Source organism: Photinus pyralis, unplaced genomic scaffold, assembly GCF_008802855.1.
Source record: "Photinus pyralis isolate 1611_PpyrPB1 unplaced genomic scaffold, Ppyr1.3 Ppyr1.4_LG3b, whole genome shotgun sequence".
Lineage (NCBI taxonomy): Eukaryota > Metazoa > Arthropoda > Insecta > Coleoptera > Lampyridae > Photinus > Photinus pyralis.
The window spans coordinates 1,454,848-1,481,544 of record NW_022170510.1 but is presented as its reverse complement, the minus strand read 5'-3'; the positions used below and the strand labels follow the sequence as shown (position 1 = coordinate 1,481,544).

Here is a 26,697-nt window from a genome sequence, read left to right as displayed (position 1 = left end):
TCTTTCGTTCTTCCTGTTAATCGCGGGCAACTTAACACCCAGTAACGTAGACGATCCCCGAACCTAGAAAGCTGAGATTGGAAGAAAGTGTTACTGGAATCATTTCCCTATTTGTTTAGGTGGTAATCTACTGGATTAATACACGAAATAGTTTAGTTATACGAGTTCTGAACATTAATAATTTAATACGCATATTTAATTTGTTCGTTGTTCCAAATCACATTTTCGCACCGATACAGTTTACAGGAGACACTCCAGCCAATCTGGAAACAGTGCAACTAATCGCACTCGGTAAAGGCGCTTTATTTATGTCCCAATGAATAAAAGATCTGGAATCAATAGTTCCTTACCATAGGTAATTGAAGTAATCTTTTTCTACAACTGTCAAAAAAACCTGTCATTTTCTGACGAATTTCGAAACGCGAAGTACTAGATTTTTAAACGGTTAATTAATAAATAAATAAAGTAAGGTTGCTCTTGACAACGTGCGCGTAGTCGTCAACAGTAAAAAAAAAGTATTTCGCGCACGTGACAAAGTTGAACTTAAACAGCAAAGAATATAAATAACAATTATTAAGAAAATTATATTTCACTCAGTGAAAGGTTTGGATGAGTAAAACCGTTTTTTGTCGTACAAAAAACTACATAAGCTTGCCAATTAACTGCAAGGTCTTTTAACGTAAAGACCGTTTTCTTCCAAATTTATCAATTTATTTCCAACACTCGACTTCTTATTTACTAAAGATATATGTACAGTTTGTACAGAATCATACAAAAAACCTAATCATCTTGTTTGGGCTGTAATGTACATTTATTTCAATTTCCTCCTCGCTCTACTTTATAATAAATTCCTTGGAAGCCTGAGTTTCATTGCTGCTTTTTTATGTTACCGTGAATACAATATGAAAGGTGAGTAATTCAACTGACATAAGGGTAGGTATTAAGCATGTTATGTATTTAATCGCAACGAAGATCATTGTTGGAAAGTCCCTCCTATTATGCAGTTTTAATGCTGGTCTCCTAATATAAAATGATCCTCTTTAAATTCCTAAAATGAATTAGAACTAAAGAGTAATTCTAATTTGATAGTTTGTCGCCTATTGGTGGGTCATTTGTAGCATCAAAATTTTATATGCCGTCAACGGTACAGACCGACATTTTAAGCATAAAACAGCAGTCCGGTCTAACACTCTATAACCATTAATAACTTATTGATTGCAGGCTTTTACGAAACACTGCAAACATACAATGATTCACAATTGTTTGGTTATACCTGCACTTGTACGTCTCTTAAGTTTCCATAATTTTCAAAAACTTATTTGTTGTTCTAACACTAACATTTTAGGACGTTTACTAACGTGTCCATCCTAATAAACAAGCAATAAGAAATCCAATGAAAACCATTTATGAATTCCTAGCCGAACTATTTCTATTTTTGTTAATGTTAGGTAGTAATACGACTGGGCACATAATGTCAAAATACCTCAACGACTCGTTTCAGAACGTAGATAATTTATTCAAATAATATTCAAAATATGCAAGATTGGTAAGTAAGTATTTGCTAACGAAATTTAAGCACAATACGTATTGTAAGGTAATTCCTTTTCATTTGCTATTGATTAATTGAGTTGAATACATAATATTTTAAGTGTACTTGTAGTTTACAAAACTTTCGTGTGTATGCTTTCGAATAGTACTCCCCTTTTACACTCTTACTGCTGTTCCTGTTTTTAGTTTATGGCATCAGGTAGAAATCATAAGTTTTGCTGCACTATGTCGCTCTTGTCATAGAAAGCAACGATAAAGATGCCTTTGTACTGCATGCTTACGTTCATTTTTTCCTTATTCACATAAATATTTATGCCAAAAAACTGCAATTCTGATATGCAGTGGTATTCTGGGAAGTTCTGGGGACGAAATTAACCCAAAAAAGGTTCTTCAGGTTACATTCACAGATTCTTTGGACGTACACTACTTCATCTCAGTAAATTAATCCTGTTGCGGGGTTATGTACGGCAGATATTACACTGGTGGGCAAATTAACTTTATTTACACACACTAATATCAAACTATATACATATTAACAGAAAAAAAATGTTTCGTACTTAGGTAAAACAGTATTTAAACGAGACAGCCACCTAAGCAAAAAAAGAAAATTCTATTCGCCGAAGGAAGTCAAAACCCTCTGATCACAAACGATCCAATGAGAAGATGCGGTTGGTTGAGAAAGGTAGGATTCGATAAGGTCCATATTTTTTTGGGGCAAGCTTGACACTGAATCCTTTCTTTTGGTTATTTAATGGGTGTAGGGTAAGCCACACTAGGCCTTCTAAGCGGGAGTGTTTTTTCGTTGGCTATCTGCATACTTTTTCCCCTTCTCTTTGGCACTCTCGTAGTGCTGCCGAGCTTTTTTGAGAAAATCTGCTATGTTTAGGAGGTATGGAGTGATCTCGGGGGATGTAATCGCTGGCAGTTCTTAGGTCTCTTCCCCTTGATATGTGGCAGTGGTTTGGTATTTCGTAGTGTTCATGGTGAACCTGATCATCGATAGTTTCTTTGACCAATTGGTATGGTCTTTTACCACTATTGCTAGTTGTGATTTTAGCTCACGGTATTTACTTTCTACGGGGTTTGCCTACACGGGCTTGAGGGACTGCGGTATCCTCAAGCAATGGCTGACCTGCTGCATCGTGTTGCTAACGAATTGGGTACCATTATCGCTGCGTAATCGTCGTGGCATTCCATATCGGAGGAAAACTTCTGAATGAGTACTTCCGCACACGTTTCGCTGCTACTTTTTGGTTACTCGCTTTGTATCGTTGGCAGTGTTGGCAGTTTTTGACATAGTCCGCTATTTGTCTTTTCATGTCGGTTCGATAATACCTGGTGGCTATTTTCTGGTACGCCAGGTCGCCTACGTAATGTCCATCTGTGGAAAGATCGTAGACTTCGTACAGTACTTAGAATATTTCCTGCTGCGGAACTACCAACTGCGGCTCTTCAGTGTCGAGGTCCTGGGTGAAGCGGTATAGTATACCTTGTGTGTGTTTTTAAAAGTGCTCGATTTTTTCGGATCTCTAAATAATATGTATAATAAACTGTTTAGTATGTAAAATAAACGACTATTGACGTAACAGTCGGTAGTCATTGTCACTGGAGTTCCAGACCATAAACAATTTTCGAAGTGAGGCCGCTTTGCACCCAGATGATACTCAATAATATTGAGATGATATTCTCGATATTAAACATGGCCCTAGTGATTACCCAATTCATTCAAGGCAGAGATGGATCACCACAAAAAAGTACATACTGTGATATTAGAATTCAAAATTGCATGACTGAGTACGAGGATAACAATAAAACGATACAATAAGAAATAAAATAAAGAACAGCAAATTTGTGTTAAATCTCGGTATGAAATCGAGTAGATTTGAAGTAGAATGTAAGGCAACAGACCGTCACTTCTACCAAATTCATGTTCAATTACTGTTTGAATTTTTAATTGTGTAATTTACAATGCTTATAAGCATCCATATGTATTCGGACAACAAATTTATTATTATTATAGCGATTTCTTTCCATACATATATTAGAATTTATTTATTCACTACGGTAGGTAGTCGGCAAGAAATTGACCAACAGGAGTTTATCACGGCGGGTATTTGACCAGCGAACATTTCACCGCGCGGGATTTTTACCAGGCGAGCAATTTTCCGGTGGACAATTCACAATTGACGGGCAGGATATTTCCGGCAGGGAATTGACCGTGAACGTTATTAGGACCTATTCCTCTCACGCATTTGGTACAATTGCAGACACTTATGATTAATCCCGTAGTTGCCTTGGAAATAAATTTCTAATTTATAACTGGCGAAAACCAAAGGAAGATAATTGTGTGAGCATCCACCCTTTTAATCCAGGGAAGCTAATTATGCGTACTAAAAGGCGCGTAGATTTCAGAACCACTTTTTCATTAATCCATTAACTTTTGTTATCTTACAAATTTTCGACCCTACCTAACACGGACGCTTCCTACTAATTGTCGAATTTCTGTTGGAATTTATGCAATTCTTCAATGGAAATGCTAAACGATTTTATTTCGAATACAGCACTAAGTTCCACTTTAGTTTCCCAACTTCCACCCTATTTGAATAGATATTGAGAGCGCTGCAGTTTTTTTTATTATTTTCGTTTAATGAAAAGCTTTCTTTATTTTAAAACTTGTATGCTAAAAGCATACATACGTTATATATAATAAACAGCTATAATTAATATGTTCCCCAAAAGCATATACGAGTAGTTATCTCTTCGGAATTATTTAGATACGCTTTACGCCATCAAAACCTGTACAATGCAATGTCATTAACAATAGATTGAAGCACACACTGTTAATTGGTTATATCGATCATTTGCAGCAAATCCGGGTACTAAAACCAGGACAGTTACGGTTATAATTGAGATATTGTAACACGTGGTAATATGATTAAATTTATAGAATTATTCCACGAATAATACAAAGAATTGATTTCAATATTGGAAATGTGTCTATCGAATATAATTATTATAGGAGAATGAAAGTAATTATACCCATCAGACAATAAACAATATTAACACTAGACTACATTACACCAAAATCAAATCCAATTTTATGTTTGAGTTGTTGCAAGGGTAGTGCTACTGTTACAACAAGAATAAAGCAACAGAAGCATGTTGAGTTTCAAAATTAAACTCATAGAGGAATGAGGGATGCATTGCTTGCCCCTGCAGCTATTATTGGTTCAAAGTTTGAAAACACAGTTTCTGTTTGGATTTCCAAATAATTTCTAGGCCAATTTATCCTGAAAACTTATTTTTTTTATTTTTCATTTTATTTTATCCCTCTCTTGCATTTATAATTAATAGTCTTGTCGGATGATGGAATGCTTACTGCAGTTTAATGTGTATCAGTATTAGCGTGTAGATTTCTTCTAAACTAGTTCAATGATAATCAGGAAAAGATAGAGGGGGCTGCAGTGAGATCAGTAATCAAGATACAAGACCGTGGCAGTTTCTCACTCATTGTGAGTTCGATCCAAACCAAAAGCTCTAGCATGGCCAAATTAAGAAATCTTAATTAAACTATAAATTATGCAAATCTACATGAAGTTGAGACTAAAACTGATCCTTATTTAACAGGAGCTATCCTGTATTTACCAACAGAAAGGGTCATTAAATAAAGTGGTGATGTGAGATCTTAGACGCGTGGGAAAATTTAAAATTAACCTCAAAACTTTTGGAAAGAAACTGGCCTTACAGTTGACGAAATCCATCAAAATGTCGAAAAAAGAGACTGAAATTATTACGAAGCTTGTGACCCACTCGGTACAACATAAAACAAAATGGATGTAACGGGCGCGTGTAAGGGTCGAAAACATCACTTGCATAAATTAAAATTAACCTCTACGGCACCGGCAAAAAATGTTAATATGACAATTAACTTTTATTTAACCCACGGCCATCTCAGTATAATAAAAGTGTTTTTATACCCCATACCTTGTGGAAGTTTGACCCTTTATCTCCTCTGAAAATCTGAAATTCAAAATCTTAATTCTCTGGTTCGATTGAACTCAAATGAATACGCACGTGAACTTTGTTGATTGAATATAGTCGAAACAAAAGCGATCAAGGTTTACTTTTCAAGTCTTGGACTTGAAATATCGCTTTGGCTTAGAAAAATAAATACAAAAAATGCAATACTTGTCTCGTGATAACGTGTAAATGATAATTTGATCCTCCCTCACCTCTGAATGCTAAACAAAATTTTAATCCAACCAAAGGAATTGTATCACTAAAATTGCAAATTTCTAATCAATGAAACAAAATAACCAAAAATCTCTTGTTTGGATTCGATTCTTATCAATAAATATGGATACAAAATTGGTTTCATGCAAATAATTTTAACGGGTCGATTCCTTTTGGAATATTAAAATTACTTCAAAAAAATTACTTCTGAAAATTCCTGAAAAGAATCGACCACTACTTTCTGCAAATCAAGAAACCTAAGGTACACTCTGTATTATGTTCTATTAATAGTCCAGTCAAATTACGGTTTGGGCTGGATGTTGTCACTTCACTCAACGACACCAAGCGCATCCTATGTAAAAAAATTCGCTGAATCCGAAAATCATAGTCCCCCTGGCCGGAAACGCCCGGAACATATTGTTATAAACAAAAAATGAAGAAAAAATGGGAAAATGTCGTGTTTTTTCACTTCGAATATCTCGTTAACTATTGCTCGGAGGGAAAAAATGAATAGAAATGAACTTGTTTAGAATAAAATTTTCTATAAGATACAGTTGGTTCGGAACGCCCATCTTCAACTGTTATTGTTATTTATGGAAAAATGTAAAAAAGTAATCTCGAAAATTAACACTTTGTTATTACTAAGTAAAATTCATCCGATCTTTTTAAAAATCCGTATTTAGTAACTTCTTTTCATAACAAAACAATATGACAAACAGTTCACGCTGTAAAGAATCGATCGGTGCGACTATTAATCGGATTTGGACGTATTAATGTACGGCTTTCCGAGAGCTTTACATTCGTGTATGATAGAGTTATATTTGTTATATTTATTTGTTATATTTCGGGAGTTATTCTTCGAATTTTGAAAAAAAAATTGCACAGTCCGTCGATTTGCAGGAATCATCGGGACAATTATTGGAAAAGATTGTTTAAGGGTTAAACTATGTATAAAAAAATTGAGAACACTCTTGTACTCCTCCAGTTTGAAAGACAAAGCATCTCTTTTTCTACTTGTTTATTTAATTAAACAATGAGTATGAAACCTACGGTGATCTGGTTTGTTATATTGTTTTGTTATCAAAAGTAGTTACTAAATACCGATTTTCAAAAAGATCGAATGAATTTTACTTAGTAATAACACAGTGTTAATTTTAGCGATTACTGTTTTTACATTTTTCCATAAAAAACAATAACAGTTGAAGATGAGCGTTCCGGAACAACTGTATCTTATAGAAAATTTTATTCTAAACAAGTTCATTTCTATTCATGTTTTCCCACAGGGCAATAGTTAACGAGATATTGGCAGACAAATGTGAAAAAACACGACATTTTCCCATTTTTTCTTCGTTTTTTGTTTATAACAATATGTTCCGGGCGTTTCCGGCCGGGGGGACTATGATTTTCCGATTCAACGGATTTTTTTACATAGAATACGTTTGGTTTCGTTCGGTGAAATGACAACATCCAGTTTATACTACTTTTAGAGCTAATTTGATTGGACTATAATTTAAAATTGCATTTTGTACATGTACCGTTTACTATTGGTCTACTGTTTCTAAATAGAGAGATATGTCATGTTAAGTGGTATAGAACCTAAAAAAACACAATACTGGCGACGAGGTTGAAGTGATGTTTTCTTGTCCGGGTAAGCAATATTTACATACTTACCTATATCGATATTTCCGGTTCAATTCAAAATGGATCAAGCACAGTTTCAATCGCTTATGAGAGTCTTCAATTATCAACAAAAAACATTGAAACATTGTCATACATGTTGACTCCCTCTCTAGAGTTACTTATCCTACATCACAATCAACTCTGAATCAACCCTTGAGATCAGGTCATTAACTAGATTTGTACTGACGTCATCACCAGTTCATCTATTGCTAAAGAGACATTCAAGGACGCAATTCTTTCAAACCTTAATCAAAAACTCATTTCTGAAAAACGACGTAACACCGAGTTTCAATTTGTGTGATATATGATGATGCTTTCTTATTCCATAAATTAGTCTCAAACAGGAATTTTGAATTTTTTGGATTCTATTGGAATCATAAGTATCCAAACATGGTCCGTACACATTAGCACAATACACAAACTGTGACAGGACAAGTGAGTTACAAAACGAAATTTTCATTTGTTGATTAAGTATAGAACGTTGATTAAAAATTAATTTTAAATTTGAGTACGCTTTTCTTATCCTATTTGAAACAAGTGATTTAAATCTCAACTTGGAATCAATTTCTAACCCAAGAACTTTCACATCATCTTTAATTGGTAGAATTTCATCGCCCACTTTTATAATTATATAACACAGCGGGAACAAAAAAAATAAAAATGTCTGCGGCACTAATTTTATTAATGAATTTTATAAACACTGGTATTTGATATACACTATATGCATTTAGTTTTTTTGGATTGATTCTGGTTCTTGGGATAAACGAAACGTAATAAATCAATGCAAAATTTTAAACTACCCTTCTAAAGTTGTATTTATTTGAATATTTCCATCTAAGTTTGGTTATCTATTCATGTATTTAGTAGTAAATATTTCATTGATCAGCTATTAGACCGAAATTATCAGTTCGTCTTATTTGCATTGGAGTAAAAAGAATTGGCCTTTGCGCGAAAATATGGAGGTAGGAAAATCAAATGTGATTCATGAACCAATGCTAAACCGAAAAATTATCCTTTTTCCACCACTTCACATCAAGCTCGGGCTAATGAAACAGTTCATCAAAGCCCTTGATAAGACGGGTGACTGTTTTAAGTATGTGTGTAAAACATTTCCAGCTCTAAGTATGTAAAAGTTGAAAGCGGGCATCTTCGATGGACCCCAAATCCGAACACTTATAAAAGATACTGAATTCGTGAACTATATGACACAAATTGAATCTGAGGCATGGTTAAGCTTTGTTTTAGTAATCAAAAATTTCTTAGGGAATCATAAAGCTCCAGACTATGCAAAACTAGTCACTAAAATGCTTCAAAATTTTAACAAATTAGGAGCTAATATGAGCATTAAAGTGCATTGTCATTTAGATAGATTCCCGGATAATGTGGGCGATTAAAACGAGGAACAAGGAGAACGGTTCCACTAGGACATTAGGGTCATGGAAGAAAGATACCAAGGTCGATGGGACCGCCACATGATGGCAGACTACTGCTGGACCTTAGTAAGGGATTGTCTTGATCAGAACCATGGCAGAAAAGCCTACAGAAAAAGTTTTTTGTGATTTTTTTTAACTTTCGTCAGTGAACTGCATAGATATATTTGTTTTTGTTTCATTCCTAAAGATCAACTTAATAAAAGTATTTTTTCAGTGCAAATTGGTATTTTTACTAAAATTTTTGATTTAAATAGTTAATAGTTTTTATCTCAAAAACTGGAGCCAATTTTACAAATCTGATATTTTTCCAGTATTCAGCACACTAGTCTGATACAAAATTGACTTCGATCTGCCATGCCGCAAAATTACTGTTCCCCAGTGTAATCTTTCCAGGCCTCTCTTTCTCTATTGGACATTTTTTTTGAACTCGCGGCAACTTTTCACATTGGCGTTTTCAAAACCTTCTCGCCGTCCTCCAGAACGTTGTCGAGACTATGTCATGTAATCAAACAGTTGTTACAACTCTTACTTTTCAAATTTATAATTAATCTCGTAATTTGTCAATTATTAATATTAATTAATTAAATGCAATTGTTTTGTTGTTTGAAAGATGGTTGACGATTTGAATTGGAAACATATTGGGTTTCAGGTTTCTCGAAATTTAGTAGTTGAAATTTTGTTTACTCAGTAGAATAATTTACCAATATTGTGCAGTATGCAAATGTTAATTTTCCCATTCTATGCATAAAAATACCTTCAAAATAAGGTATCACTAGTCGAGTGAGTCGCCCCATTCGATTTAAAATGTTGGGGGCACTTGTCACCCCCGCTATGGCTTTGCCCCCAGGGTGGGTGAAACTAGCAAAAAAATGGTTCCTCCTTGGATCAAAAATTGACGGGCCCGAGGATTTTTTCGTAAATGTTTTGAGGTCCCCAAAATAGGCTCTGTTTCGTTTTCAAATGGCCACCCTGTATATCATATCGGCATTGGAGTTGGATATTCAATGATATCGGGTTCGCTACAGCAGGGAAGTACTTTTCCGACACTGAAGCGCCAGAAATTGTTTCTGGTTTGTTGTTGCAACTAAAATAATGGCGCAGCATTAGCCACCCTTCACATTAGTATCAAACAGTAAAGCGAATGAGTCGTAAGTAAACAGTTGAAAGTTAAAACAATAATTTGTTACAAAAACACATAATACTATTTCATTTATTCTAGAGTAAAAAATATTCATATAGTTAGTTATTAAAAAACGTTGCACTTGCTGTGCTCAATAAACAAATACCAAGGGCAATTAAAATCTTTGAAAAAATTCCCGATGTTTCTAGGTGCACCTAACACTTTATATCGGATAAGCGATTCGCATTTATACTCAATTAAATTTTCAATTGCATCCGGCGTTGCTTTTAAGCAAAATCTCATCGCAGACGCCATCCAAAATAATTGTTTGTTTGTGTAATTAAGCTTTGGCAATTTTAATTCGACATCATTCTGTTCCAACCATTTACTGTAAGCGTCGTATGCCAGCTTAACACCCGCCAAATCGGCGATATCTTCGTACATGCTGTTAGATGAGTTTAACTGAAACGAAACTGTAAGACAATTGCGAATAGTTTAAGGAATCTCACGTATTTCTGGGTCTCGGGAACGAGATATTGTGCGTAATCGCGTTCTACGCAAGCTAGCCTTTTTTGGAAACCGGACTGCGTCTTGGCGGACATCCAGTGGTAATATCTCGACTCGTAACGGCTTGGTGTTCTTTCAAAGATGGCGTGGTAAAGTTGGTGGCCGATCATAGCCCCTAAATTACCATAGTTGTAATAGCGTGGTCGGTCTATGTCGTAAAGAACGCTTTGAAGTATCCGAGCTGGGATTGCTAAAAACAGATCACGACAGTTTGCTTAAGGGCTGTTATTTTATGTCTACTTATTGAATTATCACTGGGCTCGTAGTAGATATACGCGTATCGGCTAAATTTCTTCCCATGCTCATGTTTAACTTCCTTGTCAATCGGCTCGTGCAAATCCTTAAATCGAGCGTTAGTTGCGTGAAAACTTGCAGTTAGTACTGCGTCTAACAAATTGTCTTCGGGTAAATCGTACTAAAAATTGTAGTCAGGCACAATTTGAGTAGTAGCGCTTCTATTTACCTCAAAGTATGTGTTATCAACGCTTTTCGAGTTCGATAATTTCCCCGGAAAAACCACATAAGTTTTCATGGTTGACAGCCGTTCTAACGCTAGAGATCTGGTCTCATCATCCATCCATTTCAGTTCTATAATTTCACTTTTAAACTGTTCAATGATACTTTTCAGTATTGACGTTACGTCATCCTTAATAGCTTGGGTTACGTGTCTACTGATGTAACTCGCATGAATCGGCAAAGAAAAACTGAAATTGTTCGCTTATTATCTCTGCAGCTCGGTAGAAGGCTTACATTGTTTCCACGAGCGCGGAACAGAAAGTGGGGCGCGGCACTGTACGAGTTAGGCGACTATCTTTATGAGTAGCCCTATAAAAATTCTGCCCCAAGTCTGTGATATCCTGAGTGAGAATGTTGCTGGATTCCATTATAATTCTCCACGCGAGATAGTTATTTAACACCCTAAAACGGGTTTGTGTGTAGCGTTCATAGTTACATATTTTACTTACCGCTTAGGGACCTTGCTTAAGACCTTTTGTAGTCGTAGGAAGTACGGTGTGTCAGTTAGAGAAACTATTTGGTCCAACTTGATGCTTTGAACTGGTAAAAATACGTACTGAGTGTATTCGAGCCAGGGAATGTCTCGAAATTTGTGATGAAGCTCCGAAATGGTGAGATCGTCGAACCTATTCAAGTAATCTTTACCATGAGACTCTTCCTGTAAAATTCATCTGTGAGTAGGCCAAAAAAGTGCTGATGGGTACCGGTAGAAGACTATGTAAAAAGTTAATGACACTTTTATAATCGGTTCTCGCCACCCCTTCTTTTGCACCGAAAGTGACAGCAACCTTCACCATATCTTCGTACAATTGATGTTCTTCCTCTTGATCCAAACCAATTAAAGGGTTCACGGGACTTGCATACTACGATACATTAACATCGAACTGCAATCAAAAAGGTATCTTTACTGACCTGGATTATTCGTTTACTCGGTCTCCTTTCGTCGGGTATAATTCGTAGTTTAATTAGATGTTCGAACTTGAAACCCAACCTCCTCAAGTTGTACTCTGCCCGCTTCCAATTAAAAAACTCCTTTCGCCACAATTCACCATCAAGAACTGCCCATCCTCCAATTTCATTTAGAGAGTTCTTTAAAAAATCGACACCATTTTCAACGGCACTCGGATTCATGCAAGTGCTAAAAAGAGACTTTGCCATTTTTATGGTTTTTGAATCGTTCCAACTTCGAGGTGCTTGAACGATATCCTGAATGTGACTGTCGAAATCATCCCGTATGAGTGTCTCAATTGTGACTATTGGTTCCCGAATTAAGCGCGTGCCCTTAATGAAGTTACCACAACTAAACTGGTAAAAATCTTTACAGGGATTTACTTCGGGATCAATATATCTTTGTACATCCTGCGATGCCTGAATGCAAGCCTCGGTGAAGCATGTTCCGGTAGGATTATTAGAAGTTGTGTAGTTATTCGTCGTCGCTAAAATTGTATGAGTTACTTTCGAAGTAGACTGCAATACTTACTTGTTGCGTTTTGTGCCGCTATAAGTTGAACCAGAAAAGTTTGTAATAGCGCAAAAACTTTTAATGAACTATATCTAATTTCCATCCTGTCTATATTTTAGTCCACTCTATACAAGGAAACCGACTAGAACACACACATTGCTAGGAGTAATAAATGAACTAGGTATGCCGTGGCAGAGTATTTTCAAATATGTTCTAACAGCAAGACGAGCTGGAAATTTTAATAAGGAATTAAAGTAAGACTTCATTTCCTGAATTACATCATCACAACAACCATTAAGTAATAAAGGCAGTCACCGTCAAGGCCTCCTTGCACATTCTTTAGATAAAAGCACGAGTTTGACCTAGATAAAGCTTCGCGAAAGCTTTTCGTATACGTTTTATTGAAGCATTCTTTACGCTGTACAGAATCGCCATTTGTTTATAAGCGGTCGATTTGGAATTATCCCAAAAATGGAAAAAAATGCGTGGAATGGCGGGGATTAGGAAACAACAAATTACTGCCTTGATTTTTAAACTACATAATGACGTCTCTCATGAATTCTACGCTTTTATTAAAACTATAGTATCTTATGCAATTAGGCTGATCTTGATTACGGCTTATTTACGATTACGACCTACGCTTCAACATCTAAATTCTTGGACAACCCACAAATTACTGTTCATTTATACATATATGGACACTTCTTTTGCATGTACTTACTGTAAGTCACAAAAAAATTAGTTCCGCCAGCTCTGCGTTCACAGATATATGCAACACTATGGGAAAATTTTGAAAAAATACTTCCAGTTCAGTGTTGCCTCTTTACTTTTTTTTATTCTTTCAGGTTATTTAAATTTGTATGGAAATAAGTGAAAGTCCTTATGTGTGGGGGGTGAGCTCGAGGGAGGGAGGTCATTTATAAACCCTTTTCTAGTTTCGCGTTTGTATCTCAATAACTGTGACTTGTAGCAAAAGGTTCTAATCGGAGTGATGGAGCCGAGAAGACAAACATTAAAAAAAAATGGTGATTTAGCGACTAGTGTCGGAAGCTTGACCTTGTACGCCTTTTTTTATTATAGCAGCTGCAGTTAGAATAACTCTCAAGCATTCTTCTTCTTCAGTTCTACCCCATCGAACTGGAATCATACCACGATGCGTTCAAAATTGTGTGACCCACTTCCCGAAAGCAAAGCACAGTCTTATGCTGGGAGTGCATCTGGGTGATTATTAGGTAAACGATACCACATGTCTCCTTCAGCTTATCTTTGTTCTTATCTATGGTTTTTCCCCAGTTACTCCGTTCATTACCTCATCCCGGGAATACTGACAGTCATTTTTGTAATTGACAAAATTGTATATCTCTTCCATTGCACTTGCCACATAATCATCGACAGGAGGTCCTTTTTTCTCACGGGCTTAATGTTTTCACGAAAATAATTTTTTGCAGCAGTTGTCATGGTCTTGACACTTGTTGGCCCCATTTGTTCTCCTTTGAAGTGTGGCAGCATTCAAAACGTTTTTCTTCATCTATGTATATGCTGCGCCCATCGTAAACTTGCTGACGTTGGTTGATTTTTTCTGGTTTTTTTCTTTTGTTTTTTATGAAAATCATCATCAATCGTTTTGTATTCGTATGAAACAATGCTACTCAATACAGTATGTAGGTACTTTTTTGCGACCATATAAAAATAAACTTGATGATGATTTCTTCGAAACGAAACGTTGTATTGAAACTTTCTCTTGTAAAGCTCAATAAGTGACAATAGGAAAGTGTTTTTAACTTTATTGTAAAAACAAAAAACAAAACAATAACAAAATCGGCAAATTTCGGTTTTTCTGGGATATCTTCGAAAGTAATCAGATTTTTGAGGTTTTCTTTTTAACATCATAGGAATCCTTTAATTGCGCAACTTCTTTCTAATTTTACCATCGTCGTATCTTCTATGGTTTCTAAGGTCCCCCTGACTTCCTTATCTTGGACACAGTGTGTAGGCGAGTGTTTACTGTTTATGTTAGCTGGATTTTAGAGAATTTTATACGTCATGGTCCACCACCGTACGCATTATTATCCACAAAATATACCTGATCAAAAACATAGGATAAAAAACAGGATAAAAATGAACTTAACCTACTTAATTAAAGAATTAGTGATAAAAATGAAATTTGTTTGACAAAAAACTACCCAATCAATTTGATGCTTTTTGTAAACGCAAAACTTCAAAGTGAGGTGACGAAACTTCTTTTAGTAGGTGAAACGAGTTCACTTCGTAATATTTTTAATTTGCCTTTTAAGGGCACATAACTAGTAGGTAATTTTCTGTTTCATTTTTAAAACGTCGAAAAAATACTTCAATTCAATTTGTTTGAATTTTTGCGAAAGTAGCAAATGCGATTAAAAGACATTACGCACATAGAAAGACAGTTTCTATCCGTTAGGTCCATGGAGCAGTTACCAAGGTGGAATGCTTATTATGTTTGTGAAATTTTGATACGACATTCGGTTTCGCCATCGGAATGATGATGATATATTACTGTCAATCTTCATAAGGCGAGTAGTAATTTCATGTAACCTTTTATGACACTGACGCCTTTACTAAGTTTGCGACGTACGTGCTTGATTGCTCACACACTATATTTGTTTGTTACTTTAAAGTGAAGAAAATTGAACTATAATGATGCAGAAGATGGATCATTTCAAATACGTAAACATTCTAACAAGTCAACAACATAATTCGTAAATTTTTTCCGGGGGAGAACGTGCTCCAGAGTTACTCCTGCGTTTATCGTTATTAGAGGAGTTAAATTCTCCACACTCTTTCAATCTTAATGCTTAATAGCTATTAATAAAATAGTACCGTTCTAATTGACCAAGGGCCGAATGTACCATACAAACAATAAATAATAAGGCCGTATGTTAATCAGTATGATTAAATTAAATCTTTGATTAAATTAGATTGGTATGCACAAAACAAAAAAACTCCTTGATTAACTAATCAAGGTGATTAAGCATTGACTATCCTGAGTTCGTTCAATAAAAGTTCCGGTTAAACTTCCATTGAGTGCCTTATTTTATTGAAGGTGGAGCTTATTCCAACATATATCTTTAACTGCTAGAATAATTTATTACAGTAGCTAAAATATAAATTAAGCACTGCTTCCTGATAAAGTTTCTCACCTTTACACCTCTCGATGCTGCATGCCTTTAGTCTTATATCAGTTCCGCATACTCATTTTTTTCAAATTTATAGTAAGGAACATAAACTACATAGAATCCAGAGTGACGAGCTCTCATATACTTCCGCATTGTGAAACATCAAGTCCATGGGAGTTCGTCACAGAAGATTTCATTTCCGAAGCACTAAAAAACCAGTAAGCAGTAGGCAATTAAAGAAGAAATGGCGCAACAAGATATAGAAAAGTTTCCAGAAAAAGCTTTACTTGCCAAACAGTGTAAAAAAGTAACCTAACCTCTTATTTCCAAGGTAGGGAGAAAGAAAACTGGAGGAGGAATCGAGAGCACCATCACCGGCACAAGGTGAAATCGATAATGAGTGTTATGGTAAAGCCTCTTATTATGTTACAAATCAAAGTTTGAAATTGCATAATAAAAGCATTGTTTTAAAGATTTGCTATTGGAACCTTTCGCCCCAGCAATCCTCTTGAAGTGGCTCACAATACCTATGCTTTTCATTTTCTTCCACACCTGACTGTCAATGTACTCCAAAACGTGGAATAATTGCTCCAAAACGGAGACCCCAAATCCAAAATAAGAGGTCAGTTTGCAGCAATTTAAAAAAACTACCACCTTCAAAAGTGGAAGAATGCTCGACTGGAATACTACACTCTCCTCATGGAGAAGAATTTTAGAAAACGCGTTTACGCTAGTCAATTAAAGAAATGAATATATTTTCTATTTAAATAAGATGATGTTAAAAACTATTAGAATATAGGCCTAATTATTATTCTATAAAAATTACTTTTCCCAAGCTCAAAGCGAAAATGAACGAACTGTCAGTGTAATCAGTCGACGAGCACCGGTTAAATTTTGCCGTGATCAGAGGCTGCTTGACGGCGCCCTTAATGCTAATTTATTCTTTTTTGTGCATACGGATTTTAGCTTAATCGGGGTTTAACAGTTCCGTTAAATTAACTAATTTAATCAAGGCAAATGTCATTTTTTGTATCGAAACAAATGAGTTAACAGCTCCGTTAAGCTTTGATTAACTTTTGTACATTCGGCCCCAAGTTTCTATATGTAATTTAACAGGTATTTTTAATATATGTAAAGGGCTCTTATCTTGTATTTTTATATCGAGACTAAAACACCGCATCTTTTGTATTAAATGATGATACGTCTTATTTCACGAAATGCTGTCAAATATTTCCCACACAAAAACAAACCGCCACCACTGAAGAAAAAAATCCTTCAAATGAAAAATCTGACATTCGTACGATTGTTTGCCGTATAGATCGAAATGCGAAGGGTAAACTGAAATAATAATCCTCTGCTACAGAGAAAGCTGGAAAATAAAAAAAATAGCATCCTACACCAACAGAATAGTTAAATCCATAATTCAAATGAAACATTACTATTAAATGTTGACCAACGATTAACTCGACACAAGAGATACCTATTTTCATTGACGAATAAAAACAAACTTTATCTGGATTTTCTTTACTTTTACTGGAATTCAAATTGACACAAATGTTCTGATATCGCATAGAAGTCATTATACCACACACATTATAATCACACAGACATACAAAAATAAAGTAACCATTTTCACAAAACGACCAAATAATCTGCAGGCTGACAGCGTCTTGTGAATCATTTCAATTGAATACAGAAAAAATAAGTCTGAATAATACTTACTACTATGTTGTAATAATCCCAGTTTTTTTGGTCTGAAACCGCCTGTACTCATGCAATAAATGACGAAAACAAAACACCTTTCACAGAATTTTATTATTTTAGCATTGTTGAAATGATAGCCCAAATGCAAACTTTAAAATTGACGTACTCTTCTATACCTTGTAACTAAATACGTACACACTGACTCTGTACGGCAATCGGAAAACTAACTCTTGTAACTTCTTTTTCAACTTTAACTGACAAAACAAAAACTTCAAAACATCGGCTGACTGCCGAAAACGTCATATTTGAAATTTACACGCAACGGAACGTTACGTACGCTAATTCAAATGACCTGAGACCCATCGGTGCGCAAAGTTTTTTAAGTCTTCACGATGTCTATCGCGTTTTCCATTTTCGGTTAAGGCCGACGGAGCGCGAGCACTTCTTTACAAGGCATTTACTTATCTCCAAACTTTGTACATGTCCCATAGCTTGTCTAAATCAGTTAAATTTTACTTGATAAAGTCCTCTTTTGATAAATAATTTTCGATTAGACGCAATACATTTTTTACGCACATGTTTCTTAACTTCTACGTCTTAAATTAAAAGAACAATTTTCACAGCATAAGTGTAACTAAAACTAAAATTAAATAAAACTCAACAATTATGTGCACATTTGTAACAAAATTCCACCAGATTTCCTGATCACTTTGAATAAAGTTAAATACAGGGTGTCACTTGCCATTCCCATAACTTCAAACAAAAATTACGCTACTTATGCGCATTCTTTAGCAACCCCCCTGTTTACATACAATGTAAGTATAAGCATTTAAACCACACACGCCCACACTCACTACGCGACCTGGTAGACGAACACTATGCACACTGAAAGTGCTCAAATATATCATGTATTAAATTTACGTGACATTATTATAGAAGTTGGATCTTTATATTCCATGTATTACTAATTTTGCATCCCTTTCCCTGCTAAAATTGGCTTTCACATGGCCGATATATACATTTGTCAATGAAAACAATGAAACTTTCTGAAGCAGAGCTCGTCTTCTTTGCTGAACCAACGCACCCTGGAAATTTCAACACCAAATTATTCCCTTTAGGTCTTCATGTTGGTGGTAAAATTTTGTTTCATTTAGTTAGTTTGTCTTTTCTGTATGCAACAATGTTACGAGAGCGCTTGATTTGGATTAGAATTTGTGAATTTTTCCCGCAAAAATACGTGTAATAGAAGTTATAATCTGTATAAAATATCAAATCCCAAAAAAATATTGTTCATGATAATGTAACAAATTCATCTTGATGATTGTAGATCGAGGAACGTTTGGCGTCATTTCTTCTTTGTCTTTTTAATGGTCTCGCTAGAAGATCTGCTTTTTGTATGAAGTTACAGCCGCTTTATTGATGGTCTAACCTTACATTGCTTAGATCGACATAACGAAAATGCGCCGTAGAAATTTGGAATCAGCAAGTCTTTAAATAATCAAAGAAACCAGAACAAGCTCGGGATTGGTTAAAAAGAAGTCACTAACCAATAAAAAAATAGGTATCGTCATTTAAAAAATTTTCCGCCATTTTTTGGGCGTGAAAAAGTTACTCGGTAATTACGTGGGAATTACTTTTTCGAGAGCTTCCAGGCATTCGCGGTTAAAATTTCAGGGTGACCAGGTTGGGTGCTAAGAGGCATTCGCGGAGCTCAAAAGAATTTTCTAATCCTTAGGATTAGGTACAGTAAAAATAATAAAATGATATTAGTGAGCTATTGAAATCTATGCTAAGCAGTACGAAGAATACAGAAGTTCTAATTTTACTTCTTTTTACTTTCTGTTATACCTATTTAGAAATATCTTATACCTACGCTTAAGCGCCGAGTGGTTGAAGTGAACGCTGGAAACATTTTTTCTACATACCCATTTTTAAGCTTTAATGTTAAGAAAAGTGTATAATGTTCGCCGCTTTCGAAGACGTGACTTTTTAATAATCACATGCTTGAAATTGTGTTGACACGTTGACATGTTTATATAGTAATGTGAGCACTAACGCGGATTACACTTTCGCAGCATCTTTTACTCCCGTAATTTAATTTTATTTTACTACAGAATTGAAAGTTTCTTTTTATTAAAAATAAATTTAATACCCATCGCCCGCTGCACACTTTCCAATTTTAAAGATAAAATATTTGAACTCGAATTCGGGATTATTTATCGATATACCCAAAAGATACGGCGAACTAATAAATGTTAACTGGTTTATTCAGGATTTAGTTTTTGCACTACTTTCTTCGCCTGAAAAATTTATTATGAATATCAAACAGCTGTGCCGCATGAGATTTTTCTTAAAGTAGATGGTTTTATCGACGGGAGAGCAAACAAATTCGGGAATCTTTTATATTACGTTTATACATTTCGCTGTTTCTAATGAAATTCCAGATTTAATGCCCTAGCTTTTGCAGTTACATCTTGTAACAATCGAAAGGAGGAATCGCACTCTTGAGTACAAAGATTTTCGTGCGAACTGATGGTGCTAATCAGTGGTCTAAATGAATTTCAAAGTTTGGGGTTGGTTGGAATCCTCCTTCAATGGCAACTAGGTCAAATTTAATAAGCTGTTTGCAAAAAGTTTGTTTGACAAAGTTACGTTTATAACGCAAAAAATATTTATAATCAGAAGGCACACAAATCCAAGTCTAAGGGTATAATTTATGTGTTAATTACTGCTTGACATGCCATATTAAGGAGTATATTAATATTAGTTCCATAATTAATATGTTGTGAGGAACACAGTTCTGCTTTACATGTAGAACCTGTCATCTCGTCATAGTCCCCGTATTTATTCAATGGAAGCGACAGAGAATGTCACATTAGCGTCTTCCACTAATTGCGCTTTCCCGATTTAATTATCGGCAATTATCCTTAGTATGCCAAGTGTATATAAGGTTACTTTACGAGTATACTGTCTGCATCCGGCAGGTTTCCTTATCAATCCCCAGAGATTATACGCTAACGCAGAATTCTTTGCAATTAACCGTATGGTGAAGCCATAATCGTAGTAGATAAAGATCTTTAATTTAAAGAACCAAATTTCAAACTCCCCGTGTCTCTTACATGTGGCCGATTATGTTAAAGAGACTTGGAATATCACCTAAAGGAAATTGATTTTCAGACAATCCTTGTAGTGTTTTACCGCAGTAGCGAAGACGTGCGCGAAAATTAAAACAAATTGAATTGTGCTCTCGAAACCCATCGATGTCGTTAACTGTAGTCTTCAGAGAAAGTTATGTAATTAAGATAAAGTGAAGTTTCAGATAGAAAATTAAAAAAGTAAGAGGATTAATATAAATTGCTTTATTATTAATAAATCATCAATTTAAGTTATGATGTTTCGTATAATTTCAGGTATTTAGGTAAAATTTTTAGGCGCTGCCGTAGTTAGGAGCTATGAAAAATTGTAATCACGTACTTCGTTGACTGTTTGTATAAATTCACTCGCGTTGCCTTTTACATCAAGGTTTTATTAATGTACACGACTAAAAAAGGGCACACCTCAGAACGTAGTCCATATTATGCTTTTCTGGCCCCCTACTAATACACAATATGACTGCCATAAAATTCACGTCAGATTTTGAGATGAACACGTTTGGCAGACATCCTTTTTCAAAGGAGAAATAGTGTTGCGTCCCTAAACTAGAATCATTATCCTTTAGTTTTTCCTTTGAACGTTCCGTCAAAGAAATATCTTAGCACGCTCGGTGCGTAACCATGCCCCTGTATATAGCTGAATTACTTGCGTGCTTTGCATTTCGTCGATCAGCACTTTTCGAGCAAGAAACAATCGAATTTCAAAATGTCGCAGTATAGCCATCAATAATAATGAACGTGCTTGCCTTTTTTTGATTTTTTATTTTTATTTTATTTTTCCTTTGTATTAGTATTGAGTATTGACCCACTTCGAAACAAGTACCTAAGTCCTTTCATTCATATTCCTTAGGCAATTATACCAATTTCTAGTACTTATTGTGTCATGATACGGATTGCAAACCAGATTTGGGAAACAATTAATCTGCCCTGTGATGTATCAAAAACGTTACTTTGCCTACACTAGTATAGGCAAAAAAACATTTTTGACAGATAACCTCCACGTTTAAGTTTAACCAAAGAGTATAATTGGTTTAACGTTAGTGATACATCACAGGAATGATTAGTTGTATTAATAAACACGTTAAATCATCCGTGTTGATAATCTTCTATAATGCCTTTCCCTCTCATACAATACTTATTTATCTGAAAATCAGGAAAATGACAGATTACTGACGAGGAAATACGAGTATTTAATTTCATTCATTCACTTTATATACTGACGAGTTTTGTATTAACTTTTAGCCGAAATCGTATTTTATAGCATGTACCGCAAATCAAAGGCATTTACCCATTGTAGTTACTTACGGAATATTTCGAAAATGTTAGAGGAAGATACCTACAAAGGGAAGAGGGTTTGATTCTTCATGCATTATATAGCGTAAATTTTGTATGTATGACAGGCGGCTTTTAAATGTTGATGTATAAAGAACACCCTCCCCATTAATAATGTATCCAGAAAGTAAACGTCGATAAATATAGCATGCTAATACCTGATAACCTAATCACTTACTAAGCTATTTCGTTCTAAAGAATGCGTTTTATCTGCACAGGAGTTGTGCACAATATCCCCACTAGTTTTTACATTTTATTGTATTTTGGTGTTCAACGAAAATGACCAAAAATGATTAGGTATGTTAAAACAAAGGATCTTTTTTTGTGGAAATGTACATTTAGAAATTCTAAACAAAAATTAACATTACTATAGAACAATTAATTTGAAAATTTAAACAAAACTGAACAAAAAACGTGATTTTAAAGGCCATTTCACAAGCGAAGCGAGAACTCCTAGTGCATACACAATCAAGGTATTTATATAACAAATACCTGCGTCGTAAAGCCTAGCCCTGTTGTAGTTGCCTTTTATCGTAGTTTACCCTGTTGAAGAAAGATGCACTTTTAGTATAATCAAGTATGTATATAACAGATTTTGAAATGAATAGAAATTTGTCAATAAAATAAAATTGATCGATTATAGAATATTCTCTTTTTCGTGAATTATCTTTTTACACACGCGGTTAAACTATCAACGGGTAGTTGTAGTCCCTAGCCGCATCAACTAGAACATTTTTGGTGACCCCGACGCGATTTGTGAGTTGTTGGATAATTCGAAAACTTGAAGACCTATGGATCGATTAGAGAGAGCGCGTCGTCCTGTCAGGCGGCAGTTGAGGAAGTTGTGTGATGACATAAACGTTGAAAGCCAAAATACTATTCCGGATTTGGATCAGATGCGTGTGAATCTATTAATGCTGGAGGATACTCATCGGGAATTGCAAATATTGGACGATACGATCAAAAACCAGATGCTTGATGACAACGTGGACGATGATCAACAAAATGAAGAATTTGATGATATCGCTCAATATGAAAAAATGTTTCAAACAGCAAGGCGAATGTTTGAAGTGCTGATAGATGGAAAATGCAAATCCATAACTGAAAATGAGAACTTGCCAGTATTGGGTAATCAAAGAAATTTTAAATTGCCAAAATTTAACTACAAAAAGTTTAACGGAGAAGTCAAAGAGTGGTTAGGATTTTGGAGTCAATTTAAAAAGATAGACGAAGACATTACCATACATGACAGTGACAAGTTTCAATTTTTGGTACAATTGATGGTAGATGGGTCCCGTGCCCATGAATTGGTGTGTAGTTATCCGCAGACTGCAGAGAATTATCCCAAAGCCGTAAAAGCGTTGAAAGAGAGGTTTGGGAGAGAAGAATTCTTGGTTGAAGTTTATGTGCGTGAAATGCTAAAATTAATTATTCACAATGTCAGTCAAACTGAAAAACAGGGTGATTTGTCAAAACTTTATGACCAGTTGGAAAGTCATTTGCGTGCATTGGAGTCGTTAAAAGTAACTTCAGACAAATATGACGCAATGTTGTATCCGATGGTGGAGTATTACAAGCATGGCAAAGAAGTGCGGAGTGGAAGGATGCTGACAAAACCACAAATAAGTTGAATAAATTGATGCAGTTCTTACGTATGGAAGTTGAAGGTGAACAGCGAATTTCCTTAGCTCAAGAAGGTTTCGGTTTGACTTCAAATCTTTCGAATAAAGTCAAAAATGCAATCCAGAAAAAAGTTGAGAAAATTCCTACGGCAATGGAATTGCACTCTGGAAATGTTAAAAGCTCTTGTGGATTTTGTGAAAAGAGTCACGATACTCAAGATTGTTTCATCGCACAAGGGTGGTCACTAGAAGACAGAAAACAGAAGCTTAAAGAGACAAAACGTTGTTTTACTTGCCTACGATTTGGTCATAGATCAAAATCTTGTAAATATCGAGTGAAGTGTATCGTATGTAGTAAGAGACATTATGTAATTTTATGTCCTGTTCTCCAGAAGAGGGATACAACATCAGAAAGTAGAAAGTGCAATGAAGGTGATAAGGATTCAGAAAATTTGTCTACGAGTATGGCGAGTCGTGTATGCAGTGGGGATGTAATTCTACAAACACTTCGTGTGAAAGTACTTGGAAAAAATACATCTAAGGAAGTGCGTGCATTTATCGACCCTGGAGCGCAATTCTCCTATATTCTGAAAAGTTTGGCGTTAGAATTAGGGTACCGTAAAATTGCAGAATCAACGTTTTCCCATAATTTGTTTGGAGGTGCATCTATAGTTTCTAAAACGCACAAAAAGTATAAACTTTACTTGGAAAGTTTGAGCCGAATTCAGAGTCCTTCCTAATTTCAAACTCACACTCAGATCCTACTAATTTCAACCTAACCTCTGACATTGGTATTCAGAAACAAATTAGACACAATGAGTGACTAAAATCTTACTAACTAGTGAGTATGAGATGAGTGCGATGTAAGTCAGCTTTGGACTACCCTTAAGTGTCACTAATTTAAAATAACTTGGTTATGCCAAATGTGTTTCCTGTGTTTGTTAGAATATTTTATTGCAAAGTAGTTTTTAAGTGTGTTGTTGTAGACATTGGCTCGTACGAATAAAAGTAAGCAAATGCTTATACTTGCAAAATTCAAAGTAAATACTCGTAACTCCCCCTTCATACTGGTCTGTTTAGCATGGTTTAGCAGCGCTGCACTGCATCCTGTCCTGCTTAGAAGCGCTGCTAAGTCGCCCAGTGCGAAGGAGCACTTACGAGTATTTACTTTGAATTTTGCAAGTGTGGGGCAGAGGAACTTGCTGATTTGTATTCGGCGCCCTTGGGCGACGGTTGCTCCGACGAGTGGGAATAGGTATATTTAAGAGAAGGTCATATAAAGTTTTTCCGCCGCGTGGTGTACTCACCATCATGGAGTGGACGAAGGCGGAACGCGCGTTCGCTGTCGGGCCTACTTTTCTAACGGTCGCTCAGTCATAGCCACGCAACGTGCATTCCGTACTCATTTTAATATCGCGCCACGTGGACATGTTCCTGGCCGGCAATCGATTGTTTCATGGGTAAAAAATTTAAGGGAAACTGGTGATGTGAAGAAAAAAAATTAAAATGAGTACGGAATGCACGTTGCGTGGCTATGACTGAGCGACCGTTAGAAAAGTATGCCTCGACGGCGAACGCGCGTTCCGCCTTCGTCCACTCCATGATGGTGACTACACTACGCGGCGGAAAAACTTTATATGACCTTCTCCAAACCTATTCCCACTTTCGTCGGAGCAACCGTCGCCTAAGGGCGCCGAATACAAATCAGCAAGTTCCTCTGCCCCACCCTGTATAAGCATTTGCTTACTTTTATTCATACGGGCCATTATCTTAGTAAGTAATTAAGGACACGATTGTCTGCCAGACCTTTTTTCGTTGTGACACGGACACAGCATCGGTTTTCTTACATTCGACGATGTTAATATACCGAGTCCCAATTTCTTTTAAAAAAATCTTCTCATCTCCGGTCATGAATGGTTTTTTATTGGCGTTCATAGTTATGACGATAAGAACAATATTAATAGTAACAAAATTAATAACCCCAATAACAGAAACTAATAAATATAATAACAACTTTAGTAATAAGGAAGACTAACAAAACTATGAGATTTGCGAAAACGTCAGAAATATCTGTTTATGCTGAAGTTAGCGTTTCCAGAGCGGTTTGTTAGTTACTTGGTAAAATTTCACTACCAATCGTTCCCCTAACATTTTTGACAGATTTCACTCAAATTAGTCACTCATTACAGATGTTCTCTGAATACCAAAAGTGAGAATGAGCAGGATTCGCACTAACTTGAGTTAGAAATGAGTGACTAACTAGCTGAGTGTGAGTTTGAAATTAGGAAGGACTCTGAATTCGGCTCTTAGTCTTCCAAATTCAAATGTCATTTTGACGTATACGATGAAGACAACATTTGTGGTGGGATTCCTAAACTATTAAACGCCAATTGGACACAAGAGCTACATGAACGTGGAATTGTAGTGAACGACGTCGGTAGGGGAAGTCATAAAATCGAAGTTCTGATTGGAGGTGATATTTATGGGAAGTTGCTGACTCGAAAGTTGCATCAATTAGAAAGCGGGTTAACTGCAATTGAGACACTATTAGGGTGGACTGTTTTGGGAAAAGTAAAAACTTGTGGTGAATGGTCATCTACTAGTATGATAGTTACGTCAATGCTCAATTCGTCATCCACCATTACAAATTTGTGGGATTTAGAAAAAATTGGTATTTCTGATCCTTGTGAAAAGCTAACAAAGGCCGAAGTCGATGACCAAGTGCGGGAACATTTTCGGCAGACCGTATCAAGGGATAGTGACGGTAGATATAAAATTTCTCTTCCTTGGTTAGATGATCATGCACGGTTACCTACAAACAAATTTGTAGCTCAGAGAAGGTTAGAAAATGCGACACAAAAGTTGAAAGCAGACGGAAAGTACATGGACTACGAACAGGTATTTAAACAATGGTTAAACCTTGATGTAATAGAAGAAGTAAAAGGTGATTGTGTAAATTGTCATTATTTACCACACCGACCTGTGTACAAACCAGACAGTAGCATTACAAAGGTGCGGCCGGTATTTGACGCGTCATGTTGTAGTGCAGGTGGCGGGCCAAGTCTTAACCAATGTTTAGCTAAGGGGCCCAATCTGCTCGAACTTATTCCTGACCTACTCTTACGTTTTAGAGAAAAGGCAGTCGCTGCAACAGCTGATATTGAAAAAACATTTTT

The 26,697-nt window shown here is 35.7% G+C and overlaps 1 protein-coding gene across 1 annotated transcript; it reads right to left on the bottom strand.

The window, feature by feature from the left end:
• Nucleotides 1–10,086: 10,086 nt before the first annotated feature.
• On the bottom strand, nt 10,087–12,783 carry LOC116167376 (neprilysin-2-like). Its single transcript, XM_031482728.1, has 9 exons — nt 12,578–12,783; nt 12,010–12,533; nt 11,802–11,960; nt 11,547–11,755; nt 11,332–11,499; nt 11,045–11,285; nt 10,822–10,996; nt 10,524–10,771; nt 10,087–10,476 (listed from the first exon to the last, which is right to left on the bottom strand). The coding sequence occupies exons 1-9, from the start codon at nt 12,660–12,662 to the stop codon at nt 10,141–10,143; spliced, it is 2,145 nt and encodes a 714-aa protein (XP_031338588.1). The 5' UTR covers nt 12,663–12,783; the 3' UTR covers nt 10,087–10,140.
• Nucleotides 12,784–26,697: the final 13,914 nt, after the last annotated feature.

What these genes read in the sequence shown, in the direction of transcription:
- LOC116167376 (XM_031482728.1), bottom strand. Translation starts at nt 12,662, where the DNA reads ATGGAAATTAGATATAGTTCATTAAAAGTTTTTGCGCTATTACAAACT. An exon ending in CGAGTAAACGAATAATCCAG is followed by an intron (nt 11,961 to 12,009) that starts GTCAGTAAAGAT and finishes AATGTATCGTAG; the next exon opens with TATGCAAGTCCCGTGAACCC. An exon ending in TCCGCGCTCGTGGAAACAAT is followed by an intron (nt 11,286 to 11,331) that starts GTAAGCCTTCTA and finishes GAACAATTTCAG; the next exon opens with TTTTTCTTTGCCGATTCATG.